General features: G+C 44.1%; 2 protein-coding genes across 3 annotated transcripts; one reads left to right on the top strand and one right to left on the bottom strand.

The window, feature by feature from the left end:
- Positions 1-12065: 12065 nt before the first annotated feature.
- Positions 12066-12568, top strand: LOC119313041. Its single transcript, XM_037588856.1, has one exon. The coding sequence runs from the start codon at positions 12067-12069 to the stop codon at positions 12484-12486; it is 420 nt and encodes a 139-aa protein (XP_037444753.1). The 5' UTR covers position 12066; the 3' UTR covers positions 12487-12568.
- Positions 12569-12595: 27 nt separating this feature from the next.
- On the bottom strand, positions 12596-19645 carry LOC119313040 (transcriptional corepressor LEUNIG_HOMOLOG-like). Of its 2 annotated transcripts, none has more exons than XM_037588854.1 (17): positions 19494-19645; positions 19206-19303; positions 18595-18722; positions 17576-17817; positions 17431-17500; positions 17227-17332; positions 16798-16847; positions 16518-16718; positions 16245-16436; positions 15948-16157; positions 15736-15862; positions 15542-15651; positions 14963-15112; positions 13751-13906; positions 13529-13657; positions 13231-13428; positions 12596-13090 (listed from the first exon to the last, which is right to left on the bottom strand). In XM_037588854.1, exons 1-17 carry the CDS (start codon positions 19526-19528, stop codon positions 12947-12949), a joined length of 2346 nt encoding a protein of 781 aa, XP_037444751.1. In that variant the 5' UTR covers positions 19529-19645; the 3' UTR covers positions 12596-12946. The 2 variants fall into 2 exon arrangements, with proteins under 2 accessions (XP_037444751.1, XP_037444752.1); XM_037588855.1 differs by having other exon boundaries at positions 17434-17500.
- Positions 19646-20332: the final 687 nt, after the last annotated feature.

The raw sequence follows: 20332 nt of genomic DNA, 5'->3' as shown, positions 1-20332 counted from the left end.
GGCTCCCAAGTGACACCTAGCCAATCTAGGAGACACCACTCTCCAAGAAGTAACAAATGGTGTGTTGATGATGAACTCCTTGCTCTTGTGCTTCAAATGATAGTCTCTCCAACACTCAACTCTCTCTCATAGGATTTCGATTTGGTGGAAAGAAGATTTGAGTGAAAAGCAACTTGGGGAAGGCTAGAGATCAAGATTCATATGGTTGGAATGGAATATCTTGGCCTCAACACATGAGTAGGTGGTTCTCTCTCAGAACTGGTAAGTTGGAAGTGTAGGTTTGTTCTGATGGCTCTCTCCATGAATGAAGAGTAGGTGGAGGGGTATATATAGCCTCCACACAAAATCTAACCGTTACACACAATTTACCAAACTCGGTGGGACCGAATCATCAAACTCGGTCGGACCGATTTAGTAAACTTAGTGACCATTAGGGTTTTCGGTGGGACTGACATGCAACTCGGTAGGACCAATATGATTAGTGTAGGGCATAACGTAATCTCAGTGAGACCGATTACACAAACTCGGTGAGACCGGATTTGGTAATTAGCTAACCAGAGAGTTGGTCAGGTAAACTCGGTGGGACCGATTCGGTCTTTCGGTGAGACCGAAAAGTTATGAAAGGGAAACAGAGAGTTTACATTGCAATCTCGGTGGTACCGATCGCTCACTTCGGTTAGACCGAAACGTTACGAAGGGAAACAGAGAGATTACAATCCCATCTTGGTGAGACCGAGATCCCTATCGGTGAGACCGATTTGCCTAGGGTTTGTGGCAGTGGCTATGACATCTGAACTCGGTGGCGCCGGATAGAAAGAATCGGTAGGGCCGAGTTTGACTTTAGGTTTAGGTCATATGTGGATGTGAGAAAGTATTGGAGGGTTTTGGAGCATATCACTAAGCACATGAAGCAAGAGGCTCATTAAGCAACACCTCATCCCTCCTTGATAGTATTGGCTTTTCCTATAGACTCAACGTGATCTTGGATCACTAAAATGTAAAATGAAGAGTCTTGAGCTTTTGAGCTTGAGCCAATCCTTTGTCCTTAATATTTTGAGGGATCCACTTTCATCATTCATGCCATGCCATTCATTGAGCTTTCCTGAAATATTTGTCTTGGAATAGTATTAGCTCAATGAGCTATATGTTGTTATGAATTACCAAAACCACCTAGGGATAGTTGCACTTTCAATCTCCCCCTTTTTGGTAATTGATGACAACATATAGATCAAAGCTTCGACAAATGATAATAAGATTGAAAAACATCGTCGCTTTGAGAAGTATGTGATAAGCAAGAGCTCCCCCTAAATTTGTGCATTGCTTTGGACTGCAAATGCACAAGGAATTAGGCTCATGGGTTACTCTTCCATGTCACATACATCTTGGTGGAGCGCTCAAAATAATAAAGATTGAATACATGCACTCATCACCAAGCAAAGTGAATGATCATATAAAGATAAGTAAGATAATATCATAACAAGCATAAGTGTAGCTTATGATCAAACACATGATCATCAATGTCTCACAGGTAAAAGCATAGTATCTCAAGCAATCAAAGCAAATGAAGTTCAACCAAGAAGACAAGAGAGAACAAAAGCAAATCTCTCTCTCTCTCGAAGCCTATGATCTATACATTTTTTCTCCCCCTTTGGCAACATGTTACCGAAAAGTTCCTAAAAATGCATAGAACTATATCGTCTCTTAGGCTTGGTCTTCTGGTGGTGGTGTCCGGAGAACTCCAAGAACGAAGGCTTCAGTCGATGTGGAAGAAGCTGAAGGAGTTGGTGCTGTAGCTGGTTGTGCTGGAGCTGTAGCTGGAGTTGATGAAGTGACTCTGGTGACTGGCTCTGCAGCTGATCTCTGAGCTCGTGGCACTCTAGCAAATGCATCAGTCGTTGTTCTGCCCTTCCTCTCCTGCATGTCATCCTGTAGCTACTCCACAGCTGACTGAATCTCAGTTACTTTGACATCAAAATCATAGAATTTTTGTTCCATGATTCTTTCCAGGCTCTCCTGGTTTTGAGTTAGGGTGGCCAACCCCTTCTCAATCCGTAGAGTTGATGCTATCAAATAACCAAGCTGCTCCTGCTTGTTCTTCAGAAAGTAATCAGATGCCTCTGCTTGAGTTGGCATCTTGGCAGCCTTCTCTTTCCTTGCTTTTTCCTTCTTCTCTTGCGCTTGTACTGATGATGGTTCATTCTCAGTCATGACAACTTGATTGTCCTCAAAGTCAGGATAGAGAACCATGTGTTCCTTATCCAACAGATACTTCCCTGTGCCCATCTTTGAGTTAATCAACTCCTGAATCTGTGGGGCATATCCACAGCTCCTCTTCTGGTTTGCTGCTGTCCTCTTGATAGTTTCAACTATGAGGCTCATGACTTTGAATTTCTGAGGCACATCAAAAATGTGAAGCAAATTGATTGCAAGCCCTCTGATCATGTTGTGGTCACCTGATTTGGGCAACAGAGTGTGCCTTAGGATCCAGTTGATCGTAGGCAGCCTTGACAGAAGAAAATGAACTGATCCAAACTTGAAAGTCTCAAGTGCATCATCTGGGATCTCCTTGTACATCTGTGACATTGAGTTGTGACCCATCTTCTTCTTGGCATAAATGTCCAAGTCATCTTCATTTTCATTTGGGGCATTGATCAGACTTGCCCATTCCTCTATGGTTGATTGGTATCTCGTTCCTTCTGACATCCAAACTATCCTGCCATCTGGATAGACATGTGTTGTGGAGTAGAATTGCATAATGAGCTCATCATTCCAGTTTGTGAGCTTCTGCCCAACAAAATCTGCAACTCCACACGCACTGAAGCTGTCATACACTCCAGGATAGTGTTCCTCATTTTCTTTCATGTAGGTCCAGTCGACCCATCTCATATCACAAATATGGGCTTCTTATCCAATAAGATGGTCTCATAGAAGTCCTGCTGCTCCTTGGTGTGGAACCTGTAATCTACAGCAGCCCTTCTTCTGGTGGCATATGGATCTTCCTCTCTCCATAGCCTCAACCCTTGATCTCTCCTGATCTTCATGTTCTCAGCCACAGGATGAGCATCATTGTGGTCTGGAATTTTGGGTTTGAGCTTCCTTAGGACCTGCCCTTCTTCATCTTCCTCAGCATCAACCTCAGGCATTGGGGCCTTGTTCTTCTCAGCTGCTGGTATACTCCTGGTATTCCTCTTTGGTGCACTCTTGGGCTTAGGGGCAGCTTTGGGCTTTGAAGTTGCAGCCCCTGATTTTATGGCATCACCCATCAGCTTTTGTGCCTTGGGTGCTGGTTCAGCAACCTCTTCTTCTTCTTCTTCTTCTTCTTCCTCCATCACAAAAGGCTTCCCAATCACTCTAGCCATGGTCTTCTTGACCCTTTCCTTCCTTTTCTTTCCTTCAGCAGCAGCAGGCTCTTTGGGTTGGGATTCCAAAGAAACTTGAGTGGAGACTCTGGCTTTGGACATTGGTTGTCTACCTACTAGCCTTTTGATCTTCATTCCAGGCTTAACTGCTGTTGAGATGTACTCCTTCTTGAGCACCTTCTTCTTTGAACTGGCCTCATCCTCAACTGCCACATAATCCTCATCCTCAGACTCTAAGGTCTTCTTCTTTCTTGTCCTTGTGGCAGCCTTGGGCAAATTACTAGGAGTGCTTCTGCTCCCCTCATCTGAGCTGCTAGAGGGACTAGTGCCCTCACTCATGTGAACCTGCTCTTATGACCTGTTCTGGCTGTCACTTTGGTCTGACATGCTGCTTATAGATGAGGTAGAGTGGATGAGCATCACAAAATGCAGAGATTTTTGCAAAAGAATGATTCAAAAAACTTAGTTTTAGTTTTCCACAGAAAGCATTTCGGATCTACCAATTTTTAAACTCGGTGATACCGAAGCAGTTTTGGAACCTAAACTAGTGAACTTGGTCAGACCGAGTCACAGTTCGGTGGCACCGAGACTGCTAGGGTTTCACAAAGTTCTAAAATCGGTCACACCGATTTGTAATTCTCGGTCAGACCGAGACTTACTAGTGCAATGGCGTTAGCCAAATCGGTGAGACCGAGTTTTTCAACCCGGTGGGTCCGAGATGGTTTCGGCGGAAACCTAACCATAAATTTTCGAATCACAACTATTCTAAGGATTGTTTTGACTGGATAGAGGTGTTTCAATCGTGGCAAGATGCATTACGAACACAATGTGCTGAGAATCAGACGAGGATAGCACTGTGATCGAGTTCATACCCTAGTTTGGCGGTGAACTTGCTACGGCGACAACGGCGCAGAAGAATTCCGTTGACGACGGCGGAGACCAGCGGCTGGAGGCGGCTGGCGATGAAGTCGACGATTCTTAGACCTAGTAGGCAGAGCGGGCTATGCGCGGGCGAGGAGTTTCGGAGAAAGTTTTCCAAATTTTGCCCGTGTGAATATATAGCCCGACACTGTCGGTGTGACCGAGTGGAACAACTCGGTGTGACCGAAAAGTTCAAATCGGTTGCACCGAGATTGAAAACCTAGATCGACTTAGTAATCTCGGTATGACCGAAATGGAGGAATCGGTCAGACCGAAAATCACAAAGAAGTTTTGGAAGTTTAAGTCTATGACGAATCGGGGACTCCGAGTGCTCCTCACACAGAGTGGTTCGAATCTGACTTGATCAAATTTTGTGATGTAGCATGAATAGAGTTTGAGACGAGAAAAGCATAGATGGCTAGAGAAGGTTCTTAGGCATTCTTGTCCATCCACTTGGCCAAAGAGAAAGAAACCAATCAATCAAAACAACAAGTGGATGTCCTCGAATGAGTAAAATATGCAACCAACATGCTCACACAATAAAATGACTAATGAAATATGTGCCAAAGCATGCACAACCAATTCTAGCATCTATCAAACAATTGGCGATGACTAGGTCATCTATATATGAGTTTATTGACTTAGGAGTCAAATGAGAACATTTGATCATAGGTCATACTCATCGTTTAAGCTCAAGTGGGGTTACCACTTTTACATAAAGCATTTATGTGTTCACATCATTAGAGTTGCTTAGACTCAATTCTTAGAGTTAAGCTCCCCCTAGATGTGAGATCCCCCCTTAGAGGGATAACCTTGGGTTTTGTCGATGATGACTTCATGTAGGTGTTGAAGATGTGGATGCTCAATGTTGATGTAGATCTTTTGGAGCAATCCTTTGGAGTGAGTTGCACTTTCAATACCTACATGGGTTAGTCCCACAAGGAACAAACAAGAATATCCATAGACATAGAGTGATGCACACACAAAATGATGTCCATGAAGACATTAGGTTACCTTGTCCCTTGCCTTACCAACATGAGGGTTTGTGACTCCTTGAACTAGTGCAAGATATGGAAGTTGATTGCACTTGTCCTTGCCATAATGATATGAGTGAAAAATGTTGGCGGAGTCACCCTCAAGAACTCTCTAGTTCTTCTTCTTCTGGATCCACATCATCTTGATGGGAATCCTTGGTGTAGTAGTTGTGCTTGATGAAGTAGAACTTGACGTAGTCTTGGGAACCCACTTGACCAAGGCCTTAGGTGCTTCTTCAAATGCATCAATCTCCTCTTGAAGCTTGTCCTTGCCTTTGTTCTTGTGGTCTTGTGGTGGAAGATCATCTTGTGCTTGTGTTCCCTTGAAGGAAGTAGGATCATACTTCTCTTGTTGAGGAACAAACTTCGTCTTGGGGTATTGATCTTCTTCCCACTCAACTCCATTGGCATTGAACTTTCGTTCAAAACCAACACCTTGATTCTTCCGGTGCCTTCCTTGCTTGCGTACAATTTCCTCAAATTGCTTACTCCCGGCAAGGCTCTTGTATACACCTTTATCTATAATTCCCTTCAATAAGTTGTTTTCTTGCTCAAGTGTAACTTGGCTAAGAGAATCATTAGTGGAATCAAGAGAGCTACTAGAAGCAACAATATTGGATTTAGCATTGTTATTGTTACTACTAGAAGAAGAATCTTTCTTGTTCTTGTTATTAGACTTGACTTGAGGCATGTAAGTAGATAAGAGTAAACGCTTGGCAATGTAAGAAGAACTTTTCTTACGAAGATCATCATTGATTGCCTTTAAGAACTCATGCTCTTGCTCAAGATTGAGTTTTTCAAAGCGTAACTTCTCATGAGCCCTTAAAAGTTCTCGATGATCTTCGAAGATAGTTTCATGAGCTAACTTAAGAGTGTTTAGTTGTTTAGTTAGACGCTCAATCTTCTCCTTATCATTGTCATTTGTTTCATCTTGATTAGCATGATTAATTGACGTTTCATCATAGTATTCATCACTAGAGTTGTCAACAAGTAAATCATCATCACCTAACAAGTCATCTTCATCACTATTAAAATCAACATACTCGGGGTGTGTTACCTTAGGACCTTTGGCCATGAAGCATCTTCCAATTCCTTCATTTGGTGATTCAAATATGTCGTAGGAGTTGGTTGACACAAGTGCTAAACCGGCAACACCTTCATCTTGAGTGTATTCGGAGTCGGAGTGATAGCTTCTCTCAGAGTGATCGTCGGAGTCGGAGCCGCATACCCATTCACCAACATGAGCTTGATGTCTTCGTTTTGTGTAGCTCTTTGATGACTTGTCCTTCCTTTCCGAATCCTTGCTTCTCTGTGAGGGTCTTCGTTCATAACGATCATCTCTACTCCTTCTCTCTCTTGGTGGTGATTCTTCTCTTCTACTTCTTCTCTTGGGAGAATCTTCTCTTCTTTTGTAGGGTGCCGTACACTCATTGGAATAGTGTCCGGGTCTCCCACAATTGTAGCAATTGCGCTCTCGACTAGAAGATCTTTTGTCATTGTAGGACCTTGACTTGGAGCTTATTTCTTTGCTTCTACTCTTGTAGAATCTGTTGAAGTTCTTCACCATTAAGCTCAATTCTTCGTTGAAGGTTTGTTTCTCACTTGATGATGTGGGGGCTTCACATGAGGCTTTGTAAGCACCACTTGACTTGTTGTGAAGTTCCTCCTTATCCTTGAGTGACATCTCATGAGCAACAATTCTTCCAATGACTTCCGTTGGCTTGAGATCTTTGTAATTTCGCATCATTTGGATCAATGTGCACACAGTATCATATTTTCCATCCAATGCTCTTAGGATCTTTTTGATGATGAATCTGTCGGTCATTTCTTCACTTCCTAAGCCGGCAATCTCATTTGTGATAAGAGCAAGCCTAGAGTACATTTCAGCGACACCTTCACCATCCTTCATTTTGAACTTGTCAAGCTGACTTTGGAGCACATCCAACTTGGATTCCTTGACGGAGTCGGTACCTTCATGCATATCAACCAAAGTATCCCAAATTTCCTTTGCATTCTCAAGACGGCTGATTTTGTTGAATTCTTCGGGGTACAAGCCATTGAAGAGGATATCACAAGCTTGAGCGTTGTATTGCAACATCTTCAACTCATCCGCGCTAGCTTCACGGTTCGGTTCTCTCCCATCAAAGAATTTACCTTGCAAGCCAATACACACAATTGCCCAAACGGCGGGGTTATGTCCGAGAATATGCATTTTCATCTTATGCTTCCAACTAGCAAAATTGGTGCCATCAAAGTAAGGACCTCTATGGTGATAATTTCCCTCGCTATACGCCATACTCTCCTAGGTTGTGAAACCAAGGCTATGACCACCAAAAGCTATGGAAATCAAAGCGAATGGAGACCAAAGCTCTGATACCACTTGTAGGACCTTGAAGTATGTCTAGAGGGGGGTGATTAGACTACTTGACCAATTAAAAACTTAACCTTTTCCCAATTTTAGACTTTGGCAGAGTTTAGCTATCTTTGAACAAGTCAAGCAATCTTCACGCAATTCAAGCAAGCATGCAAAGAGTATATAGGTAGCGGAAAATAAAGCATGCAACTTGCAAGAATGTAAAGGGAAGGGTTTGGAGGATTCAAACGCAGTTGGAGACATGGATGTTTTTGTCGTGGTTCCGATAGGTGGTGCTATCTTACCTCCATGTTGATGGAGACTTCAACCCTCGAAGGGTAACGGTCGCGCGAGTCCACGGAGGGCTCCACCCACGAAGGGTCCACGAAGAAGCAACCTTGTCTATCCCACCATGGCCGTCGCCCACAAAGGACTTGCCTCACTAGCGGTAGATCTTCACGAAGTAGGCGATCTCCTTGCCCTTACAAACTCCTTGGTTCAACTCCACAATCTTGTCGGAGGCTCCCAAGTGACACCTAGCCAATCTAGGAGACACCACTCTCCAAGAAGTAACAAATGGTGTGTTGATGATGAACTCCTTGCTCTTGTGCTTCAAATGATAGTCTCCCCAACACTCAACTCTCTCTCACAGGATTTGGATTTGGTGGAAAGAAGATTTGAGTGGAAAGCAACTTGGGGAAGGCTAAAGATCAAGATTCATATGGTTGGAATGGAATATCTTGGCCTCAACACATGAGTAGGTGGTTCTCTCTCAGAACTGGTAAGTTGGAAGTGTAGGTTTGTTCTGATGGCTCTCTCCACGAATGAAGAGGAGGTGGAGGGGTATATATAGCCTCCACACAAAATCTAACCGTTACACACAATTTACCAAACTCGGTGGGACCGAATCATCAAACTCGGTCGGACCGATTTAGTAAACCTAGTGACCGTTAGGGTTTTCGGTGGGACTGACATGCAACTCGGTAGGACCGATATGATTAGGGTTAGGGCATAACGTAATCTCGATGAGACCGATTACACAAACTCGGTGAGACCGAATTTGGTAATTAGCTAACCAGAGAGTTGGTCAGGTAAACTCGGTGGGACCGATTCGCTCTTTCGGTGAGACCGAAAAGTTACGAAAGGGAAACAGAGAGTTTACATTGCAATCTCGGTGGGACCGATCGCTCACTTCGGTTAGACCAAAACGTTACGAAGGGAAACAAAGAGATTACAATCCCATCTTGGTGAGACCGAGATCCCTATCGGTGAGACCGATTTGCCTAGGGTTTGTGGCAGTGGCTATGACATCTGAACTCGGTGGCGCCGGATAGAAAGAATCGGTAGGGCCGAGTTTGACTTTAGGTTTAGGTCATATGTGGATGTGAGAAAGTATTGGAGGGTTTTGGAGCATATCACTAAGCACATGAAGCAAGAGGCTCATTAAGCAACACATCATCCCTCCTTGATAGTATTGGCTTTTCCTATAGACTCAATGTGATCTTGGATCACTAAAATGTAAAATGAAGAGTCTTGAGATTTTGAGCTTGAGCCAATCCTTTGTCCTTAATATTTTGAGGGATCCACTTTCATCATCCATGCCATGCCATTCATTGAGCTTTCCTGAAATATTTGTCTTGGAATAGTATTAGCTCAATGAGCTATATGTTGTTATGAATTACCAAAACCACCTAGGGATAGTTGCACTTTCAATCTCCCCCTTTTTGGTAATTGATGACAACATATAGATCAAAGCTTCGACAAATGATAATAAGATTGAAAAACATCGTCGCTTTGAGAAGTATGTGATAAGCAAGAGCTCCCCCTAAATTTGTGCATTGCTTTGGACTGCAAATGCACAAGGAATTAGGCTCATGGGTTACTCTTCCATGCCACATACATCTTGGTGGAGCGCTCAAAATAATAAAGATTGAATACATGCACTCATCACCAAGCAAAGTGAATGATCATATAAGGATAAGTAAGATAATATCATAACAAGCATAAGTGTAGCTTATGATCAAACACATGATCATCAATGTCTCACAGGTAAAAGCATAGTATCTCAAGCAATCAAAGCAAACGAAGTTCAACCAAGAAGACAAGAGAGAACAAAAGCAAATCTCTCTCTCTCTCGAAGCCTATGATCTATACATTTTTTCTCCCCCTTTGACCACAAGTTACCAAAAAGTTCTTAGAAAATGCATAGGACTATATCGTCTCTCAGGCTTGGTCTTCTGGTGGTGGTGTCCTTTGAAGCTTACCTCATTTGCTGCCTCTGCATGATGTGCTGCCCAACAGCCTCCTCTCTGCTAGTGATGCCTTGAATGTGTTGTGTTGTAATCTTATACTTGTGTGTGTGTGTGTGCGCGCGCGCGCGCGTGCGTGCGTGCGTGCGTGTTTTCTGTGTTCTTGCCTTGACAAGATGTATTGCCCCTCGGATTGTTATGGTTTTTGATCCGAGTTTGAGGTCTCCACATAAACTGGATCAATAGTTTTTTACTTGGTTTCCCACATAAACCTCTGAATTGAGGTAAGACCTACCTCATGTTTGTTTCCTGCAAAATTCCTAGTTTCATAGGGATCTTGATGAGCCATTCCTTTATTTATTTCGAACAGCACCGTAGGGTTTTTCTTCCATACGAATTTGATCATACAATTTTTACGCTTTTCCTTTGTTCCAAAGGGGTTAGAGGGAGTAAGGGAAAAAAGGCATGGTTGGGGATGATGTATGGTTGAAATATCCATTTCAAATGTTGGGCTTTCGTGGAGTGGACTGGACCCCTGTGTCGTGTAGGTAGAGAACTCTAAGCTACTGCAAGATATGCAGCATCATGCATGTTAACATGTCATCATCAGTAGTTCAGTACCAACTGACCCACAAGAATGCAATTATGCATATCTGTATGCATGCAGTGGTAGCTCGCAAGTACACATACAAATGATACTAATAGCATGCATGCAGCCCCACGTAGGAAAGCAACAGTTGAAAATCAGTTCCTAGCTAACTCAGATTGGGTGGCCTGTAGCGTAGCTAGTTGTGTCAACTGAATTTTGCAGATGTTGAAAGAAGAAAATCTAGAGCCCCGCCTCCTCTGTCCTCCTCCCCAAGAAAGATTAGGGTTTCTCTGCCTCCTGCCGGCGTTGCAGGCGATCCGCCTCGTTTCCTATGGCCTTGGGGCCATGGGGACACGGTGGATTCCGGCCCTTGCTAACGGGGGGCTCCATTTTTAGATGGTTCTTTGAGTTTTTGTTAGGGTTTATGTCCTGCTCAGGAAGGCGAGGCGACGGCGGCTCCCTGAAGATGGAATATGTCCTCCCCGTATAGCCCCCGCCCCGGTGGTGCGTCTAGCATCGTCTATGGACGTGTAGAGGTGTGTCTCTGGTGGATCTATCTTTGATGGATCTGCTCGGATTTGGTTGTCGTTCGCTACACTTCATTAGTGGCGGCTGTTGTTCTGGTGCGTTGGTCCTGTGAGGCCTTAGCATGACGACTTCCCGACACAATAAGTTTTGCCTGGCTCCAGCAAGGGAGGGGCGATAACGGCAGCGCGCCTTCGACTCGTTTCAGTGCTTGTAGTCATCGTTAGGTGGTCTACGAATCTTGATGTAATTTTTATTATTTCTGGTGTTCGTTATATTGTCATGATTGAAGATGAATAGATCATAAGTTCTCTCACAAAAAAAGAAAGAAAGAAGAAGATCTACGAAAATCCTTTTCTGAGCCCGGGCTCATCTGCACCCGTGTTGAATAAAAAATAAAAAAAATACTAGAAGAATTCAAAAAAAACCATGGTAGAAAATTTGATGCGTGAGGTCCGCCCCAATTTTCAAATCATTTGGACAACTGAGCATCTCTCGGCAAAAAAAACAAAATCGGGGTTTGTAAAACAGTTTACTGTTCATGTACTGTTTTGACCTAATTTTTCTTTTTTGCTGAGAGCTACTCAGATATCCAAATAAGCTAATATTTGGAGCGAACCTCACGCAATAAATCGTCTACCATGAAAAAAAATTGGAATTTTTTGAATTTCTTTAGTATTGTTTTTGAATTTTTTCTGACTGGTGGAGATGAGCCTGGGCACCCAATCACTGCACTCGAAAATCTACTCCTACCTCGCAAAAAAAAATGTAGTGAGTTTTGCAGCTGAGCTGGGCTGGCTATTTAGGTAGGCAAGTAAGGAATAGCATAACGCATAACTAACGCATGGTAATTGAATTGATGGAGTCCTCCCTCCCAAAACATTTTACTGGCTAAGTTGGTGAACGCCCGGACGTTACGGTGGTCATGAATCCATCCTCTCCATCACCCGTCCCCAAATAAACAAGACAAGGCAACGCAACGCATGCATATATAAAGCAGCTAGCAGGCGGACGGAGCTAGCTCGCCGCGAACCAGATGCCAACGACAACGACGACGACGAATGCGAGCGGCAGCAGGGCTTGCGGGAGGAGCATGACGGCCGCGATGTCGCTGGTATTGCTGCTGGCGCTGCTCGGCCGGCCGTCTCCGGCGACGGCGCAGCTTGGGGACGCCCACAAGTGCCGCGACACGTGCCTGGAGGGGTGCACCGGGTGGGTGGTGGTGTGCCACATGTCCTGCGCCAGCGCCTGCGCCGGGGCCGGCGGCATCGGCATCATGAGCATCGACAACGGCATCCCGCCCGACCACCCCAACCCCGACGATCTCCCCAAGCCGCCGCCGCTGCCGGACCTTCTTCACCCCCTCCGAGGAGCCGGCGGCATCGCCTTCAGCCCCGCGCCGTCACCGGCAGCATCAAAATCATCATCGTCGTCGTCGACATCGGATGATGATTAAGAGATTACTAGGCAACTAGTTAAGCACTATCCATAGATTGGTTGCAACAAGCAAGCATATATTCTGCATTCTCTTTCAACAATTCTCTCCTCCAATGAGTCAAATAAAATTAATTAAACAGCACAGCTCCTTGCACTAAAATTAATATTAATATTGATCGACAACGCGCCGCGCCGCAGTTTAATTACACAAAATAACCCACCCTTTCTCTCTCTCTCTCTCTCTCTCTCCTTTCTTACTCACCTGCAAACTTGCTTGGTTCATTCATCCATTCATCCAGGTAAGAGGTAACATAAGTAGACTAGGTACATCCCTCCCTCCACAACAGACGGACAAAGGTAAACAAAGGTCAAAAGCTACTAGTAGTTACTACGTAGCATGCATGTATTTGCTTGCTGCCTTGTGCTTCACTTCCAATCTCTCCCTCCACAAGCTTCGTCTTTACAACCAATCTCTCTCCCTACTTCCACAGCTTCACCCATCTGTCGTGGCTCGCCGACGCAATCGACCCCGTCAGCGGGGAGTGCGCCAGCGCCGCGATCAGCCCCTCGTGCGCCGCGACCACGTTCCGCTGGTTATCCGATACGCTCCACAGCTCCACCGTCTGCATCATCACATCACATCACACCACATGTATATATAAATAAACGTTACCTAACTGTCCAGGTTTAATTTGTCTCTGTTATGTTGCACGGGAACATTATTATTCAGAATTTGCAGCAACCATGTCAATGCTTTGCTTACCTGGTAACCACCAACGATCAAAACTTTCGGGTATCTCGGATGGAATATGCATGACTGGTACTGGTTCCCATGCGACCTCAGCTCGTGGATGCACTGCCCTGACGCCACCGACCACACCTTCACGCTCTCCTGGCTCGCCGACGCCAGATACTCCCCCGTTTCGTCCCAGCAGATGCAGTTTACCTCGCTAGTGTGAACCTAAATCATTTTAAAAATATTTCAATGGTGAACAACTACCTCCTCACGTTGCACAAACACCTGTAAGAAACATCATGACCACCGTGCAATTCTTGATTACCTTTGCCTGCGAATGTAAACTCGTGTCCGTGTCAATATCAATCATGTTCACCGTGTTTCCTGCTGCCACGGCAAGGAGCTTTCCGATCCGAGGCTGAAACCTCACCCTACCAGTACCGCCCTGTTTCACCTGTATCCATTCATGTACAATTCAAGTATTATTATTGTCACTGAAACTATGTGGCTGCAAAACATCTACAAACGTCATGCGCTAGAGACAAACCCTGGACACGCGTGAAGCCGCATTTTGACCAACTGTCCAGAACCGGATCTCTCCATTGTCGTCACACGAGCATAGAATCTCTGTCAATTTCGGGTGAAAATCTACCGATGTTACATGGGAGGAATGCCCAAGAAAGTTTTGCAATGCGCCGGTTCGCTGCAAAATGAAGAAAATAATGGATTTAGGTATCTGGCAGTCAATACTAACATGGTGAAGTGAAACATAGGTCCATAAAAAATCAGTCACATCATCAATATGTGCACATGATTAGCGAATTAATGCGTGAAGTTTGGTTTCCTACAATTAGATCAACCAGCTGTATACTAAACATATATGTTATGTTCAAGCTCAATCTGACTAAACCTGTCTGCGTCCAATCAACAATCATGTGTACCAAAAAACGACAGACAGCAAAAGAACTAGGGTTACTGGGTCGCTCTGTAATAAACAAATCAAACTAAATCCATCATCAATTTCTGTCTGGCCCAAAGAACAGACCACTTTAACTTCTGATCAGCCTTAACCCATTAGACTCCATAATCATGAACGGTACTTGACTTGCAATTTGATTACTGGAGTCTGGATTCCTAAACTTGAACAGTTGTGTCAACCGACTGGACTCCATAATCATGAACAGTACTAGACCGCTTTACCTTAAGATCAGCTTCTACCCAATGAATTTAAATTGGTTAGACAGCCTGAAGGTCCTGTATAGTAGCTTATGCCATAAGTAAATGTTCTTGGACAACCACGACAAATCATGTCCTGGCACAATATTATTTCAGATTGCAGAATATAGTTTACATCTAGCAAGTACCCACATGCTTTGACTAATCAAACATTGCAATTAAAGGTACCAGTAAGTCTTAGATATTCCGTTGAGGTTTTTGCATTTAAGATATAAGTGTTCCATGGAGTTACAGAAGCTTGGCGCTTACTGAAAAAGAGACAAAGGTGTTCCCCTTTTACACTAACAAATAGGAGAGCATGATTTACACTTCCTCTATAAAAGACCTTCTATGGTATTCCCCTTCTATGGAGTTTGTAACTCAAGTTTGCAGTGATCTCTTGCCACAATCAAAGTGCAAAAGTTTAAATTTCAGTGTCAATGGTAGGCAGTGAAAAGCACCAAAAGGCCGGAACTTGCAGCAAATAAGGAAAGTAAGAATTACTAATGAGAAGCACATATAAAAAAAAACTAGAAGAAAATACCTCGGCTGCATTCCATAGTCGAACAGTTCCATCAGAAGATGAAGTAGCCAACTGAGTCGAATTCGGTCTGAATCTTATGTCTGTTATAAAGTTTGTATGTTCTTCTGGTTTAGTATCCATGCTAAAATTGTCCATATTCCAGAGGAAGACCTACAGTACCATAGAAGCATCACATATAAGAAAATATAAACTGCTTTACAACGGCCTAATTTTCTATCAGAGACGCAAAGCAATAACAAAATTACATGTCAACATTGCAGGTCAAGGTGGGTGAAAGGGTAATGTTGCATCTCCAGCAATAAACAGAATAAGATGCAGGTGCCGGTGTACGGTACGGCAGAAGAAATATGAGATAAATATTTTATTACTGAAAACAATCGTGACTGGAGTTAGCAATAACAAGTACTGTTAACGGTGATGAAATCTTGTGCCAATATTAAAGGTAAATTCTACTTATAAAATCCTAATATTCTTAAAAGAAGGAAACTGATTTTTAATTATTTGAACGCTCTGGCACAAGCAAGGAATTTACAAAATAAATTGTTAACTCGCATCTACTTGTGAGTTTACACAGCTTACCTTTTTCTCATGACCGGCGCTAGCAAGTAACTTCCCGTCTGTAGAGAAGTGACAGCAAACAACCTTGTTGTTGCTTGCACGGTTGTTAGCAACCTCACTCAAAGAAAGACCTACAAAAGAATGAACGGTTTATAATGATTATACTTTTTCAGGGCTGAAGTTTGCAGTACAGCTCAAAAGCTTAAAATATTTACTCTTCAGGGACTCCTGCTCTGAGGGCCCTTTCTTCAATGCAGCGAATATGTCTCGACCGTCCCCATCATCATTTGACAAAAATGAATCGACATTATCATCAAAATCAACAAAACTATCCAAATTATCCTGTCAGTAACAGAAGTTGTTTGAGCACAACAAACTGACAACCAAAAATTGAAACAGTAGAGCAGTATGCACGTAATAATAGTACCATCTGATTTGAGGATGAAGCAAATCCACTGGTTCCATCCGCGCCACAAGCCATTGAACTTTTTTGCGCAATGTTCACGTTGCTAGCTACTGGTATTCCACCACCAGGAGTATGAGTTGATGGAGTTGAGGGTGGAGAAGGCCCAACGGTATTTCCTGTGCCGGTACTATTAGCTGGCCCAGAAGAAGTTGGCTTCCGTTTTCTACTATTCTGGATATCAAGAATAATGGGCACGCTTAGGTATCACATGTATGGAGCTATAGAACTTAAAAAACATCTCAAGGTAACTTAGGCCACCTGCTGCTGCTGCTGTTGGTGCTGTTGGTGCTGTTGTTGTTGCTGCTGCTGTTGCTGTTGTTGTTGTTGCTGCTGCTGCTGCTGTTGCTGTTGCTGTTGATGTTGCTGCTGCTGTTGCTGGTGGTGCTGCTGCTGTTGTTGCAATTCCATCATCCGGTGGCCCGAGGATTGCTGCATCTGGGCCATCTTCAACTAACAGATTGCAAATATTGTATAATAGTCAATTATAAAATGCATGATTTGCATAAGGTGCCATAATAGTGAGTTACTGACCTTCATCATATACTCGTGCTCATCTGGCCGAACCTTTGGTGAACCAGAATGAGCTGGAGAACCCATTCTAGCAAGCTCATTCTGTGTCTGTGCTTGAGCCATCAATTGCTGTTGTGGTGATAAGATTTGAAATTGGTTTGGAGATGTCATCAACTGCTTCTGTGCGCCTAAACTTGACCGGAGTTGATCGATACCTGGGACCTTTTAGCAAACAACAAAACAGATAAGCTTTCAAAAAGAGAAGTAAACAAAGGGTATAAAGAGATGTCAGCGAACTCACTGTTAACGGCCAGCCTTTCAGTGGCACACTCCCGACTCCTTGATTTAGTCCTAAGTGGAGGAAGATGGATCAGAAAAACACCTTCGACCATTTACTGAAACTATTTATATTGTTTGTCATATAGTTTTACAAATCTCAGTCCAATTTAATTTCAGAGTGTTTGTCGTGAGTTTAATGTGCAATGGACACAAGCAAACTAGTTGCATGCTCACATCTAAATCAACAAACACTCAAGTATGAATATGATAGTACTAGCCACAGCAAGCCGAAAGGGTACTGATGGGTAAAAACAAAAGAACTCGTGATGCAATTTTCACTAGGACACCCGGCATGGACACATAATGGGTCTTCCATCAGTACAATGTGTTTTCTACATCAGGAGACACAATGAGCAGCAGTACGTATATCATCTCAGGATATATTACTCACCAGAAGCGGCTAATCCAGATTTTGATTGGAGCATCGCTGCTCCGTATAATGCAGAAGGGTCTGTAGGCATTGTTCTTTGTTGAATAGCACCTTCACCTTTGATGTCCTTGAAAATAGTTGAGTGGAATATTAGGATTAAGAAACAGCAAGCAGGTGCAGCGAAACTGTGGATAGAAATGAGTTACAGAGGACAGTATGCATTACAACTTGCTGGTTTCTTGACTGAAGCTGCTGCTGCAGAGCTGCCATGTTGACTGAGCTGCCCTGAAGTTGCCTGAGTGGACAAAAGGATTAATCAGAAAACTCACCAACGCTTAGTTGGTGCTGGAATGAATTGCTAAAAACCTACCCAGCTTGGTTAGCTGCTGACTTGAGAAGAGCCATCCTATTTGCATCGAAGAGCTGCTGTGATGCCTCAGAGTCCATAGGATTGTGATTCCTCATTCCTTCCATCAATTTAGAGGCCAGGACAGCCGATACATCAGAGTTCAAAGCACCATTAAGGGCCGGTTGATTTGGATCCCTTCTCTGCAAGTGGGCATTCTGCTGTTGCAATAGCTGGAGTCTCATCTGGTGTTCCCTTGATTTCATCTAGCGCAGCACAAAGAATTCCATAAATAAATACAAAAGCATATACAATGAGCAGCACATGTGACTTGACATACCATTAAACTTGATATACAGAATGCAGATATCACATTCACATTTCACAGATAGGAAAAAAAGACAGTAGCATTGGCAGTAAGTTACAACATGCAGTATCCATGTTACGGCCTAATTCAGTGTCAGTGCACTAGTCACACTCAGTGGTCAGTTTTACTTTGCCAGATTATGCATGTCGCATTCCACTTTGAAATAGTCAATGCATCGTGTTGGGGGCGCTCTGTTTCTCTTTTTCCACTTTGAGGTCAATGTGACTTGGCCATAGTAGCATCGGATGACACGGCAGTAAGGATAAGCCTGTGTACATACAGCCTAGGTATAATAGAGGAGCATATAGAAGGTAGAATGGTAGGTTGCTTCCCAGCTAGTAAGTAATAGAATGTCAGCGAAAATGGAACGGGTAATTATAAATGTGGATGCTCAGCTGAAGAGGTAGCTACCAATAGCATTTTAGCAAAACAAGAAAGAGAGGTTGAATCCGTATTGAAGTCACACATTATTACCGTTGCAGGCCAAGAATAAACATTGTTATAGCACATCCTGTTTGACCTAGTAACATCAACGTGCAGGTACAGGTGTGGTGTGGGATGATATGAAATAGTAAATCCTAGTTAAAAGCAGGGCAAGGCATAATAATAAAAATAATAAAAATAAGTGAAGGAATGTAGAAAGAAGTTGGGCATGGAGGAGGGAGTTATGACATACGTCCATAGAAGGCGGTGCGGCGGCCCCAGGCCCTCCTGCGTCGTGGGGCTTGTCCCTTGTCCTGGCGTCGAAGATGTCCCAGAAGATGGACCACCACTCGAAGAGGAAGCCTCCCGGGGCGTCGATCGCTGCGGAACGAAACGGAAGGGAACGGAAGCGAAAGCAGACAAGCATTAGCCATTAATAAGTAGGTAACACATGAGTTAGTACTAGTAGTACTGGTACATATTCCTCCTGGTTGTAATGCTGGTTGTACAGGCCACCCAACCCAAAATTCACACCAACCAAAACACCTGCCCTGCCTGGGGTGGTGTGGTGGGAGGAAAGAAAACATGGACATAGTATATCTGTTGTGTTGTGGTGAGTGGCTTGGGGGAAAGAAAACACACAGGCAGAGAGGGAGATGCACATCTATAAATGGTTACCTTGCTTGTTTTTGTGTCTGTTTTCCTTTCCCCCAATGAAGGGGATTGGTTTGAGCATCTATCTATCTATCTATTATTAGCTAGCTATACTACTGGGGTCACTAGAGAAGAAGAAGATGCATCTTCTCTCCCTCCCTCCCTCCCTCAGAAAGGGAAAGGTAAAGGGGAAGATAGAAACGTACATACCGACGGGATCGGTGGCGACCTTGCCCTCGTTCATGAAGGCCTTGGCGGAGTTGTGGAGGTTGCGCTTCACCAAGTAATCATAGATGTACACGTCCAGCCTGCAATTTAAACCCCAATCCCCCAATCCCAATCCAATCCCAATCCAATCCCCCAAAATTGAATTGAACTCAGTATCAATTTCGATTTGATTCGATTCGATTCCATATGAAGTAGAGAGAGAGAGAGAGAGAGAGAGAGAGAGAGAGAGAGAGGAAGCAGAGGAGGAGGAGGAGGAGATTGGATACGTACATCTTGTCCGCCTCCCAGTTGCTCCTCTGTGCCATGGCTCCGGCCGGCGCCGCTCCCTTCCTTCCTTCCGTTGGTGCGCCGCGCTGCGCTGTCGCCCCCTCTTTCTCTCTCCCTCTGCGAGCCGCGCGGTGCCTGCCGGGTTAGGGTTGGGCCGGGCCGGGCCGAGAGGAGTAGCGTAGCATAGCAAAGCAGGTGGCAACTGGCAACCGAACATGGGGGTGGCCGACGTGTGGGTCCCACCAGCCTGCCTGCCGGCCGGCTTGGGCTGTCGTCCTCGTTTTATTACCCACCTCAACTGCTTGCGCCGTCCGACAAAGGAACCACACGTGAATCATTTCATTTCATCATACAATTCTAGTATCCATTCATCTGTTCACAATTTGTAAGCTGGATGTACATAAATTCACCTTTTTTTCTTAACTTAATCATCATCTAACCCCTTTTTTTCTTAACTTAATCATCATCTGTTCACAATTAATGGGTCGGGCCGAGGACCCCGGACTATCAAGGAATGGGTCATGTTTATCATGGACCCTGTCGTGCTCAAGATGAAATCCTCCCAAGACTTTGACTCACACTTCAACACATGTTCAAATCATCGGCAAGCTTATCCATGTATTTAATTGGCCTACATATAACCCTAGGCACCCCGGTCCCTATATAAGCCGAGGGTTTAGTCCATAGGGTAGAGAGGTTAGACACATTCGTACGATCTCGACGTAGATCAACATGTACTTTGTACTTCATCACAATCAATAAAGCAAAAGCAGGACGTAGGGGATTACCTCTTCGAGAGGACTGAACCTAGGTAAATACTGTGTCCCGTGTTCATCCTATTA

Source organism: Triticum dicoccoides, chromosome 5B (genome assembly GCF_002162155.2).
Source record: "Triticum dicoccoides isolate Atlit2015 ecotype Zavitan chromosome 5B, WEW_v2.0, whole genome shotgun sequence".
Lineage (NCBI taxonomy): Eukaryota > Viridiplantae > Streptophyta > Magnoliopsida > Poales > Poaceae > Triticum > Triticum dicoccoides.
This window is presented reverse-complemented; position numbering and strand designations above follow the sequence as displayed.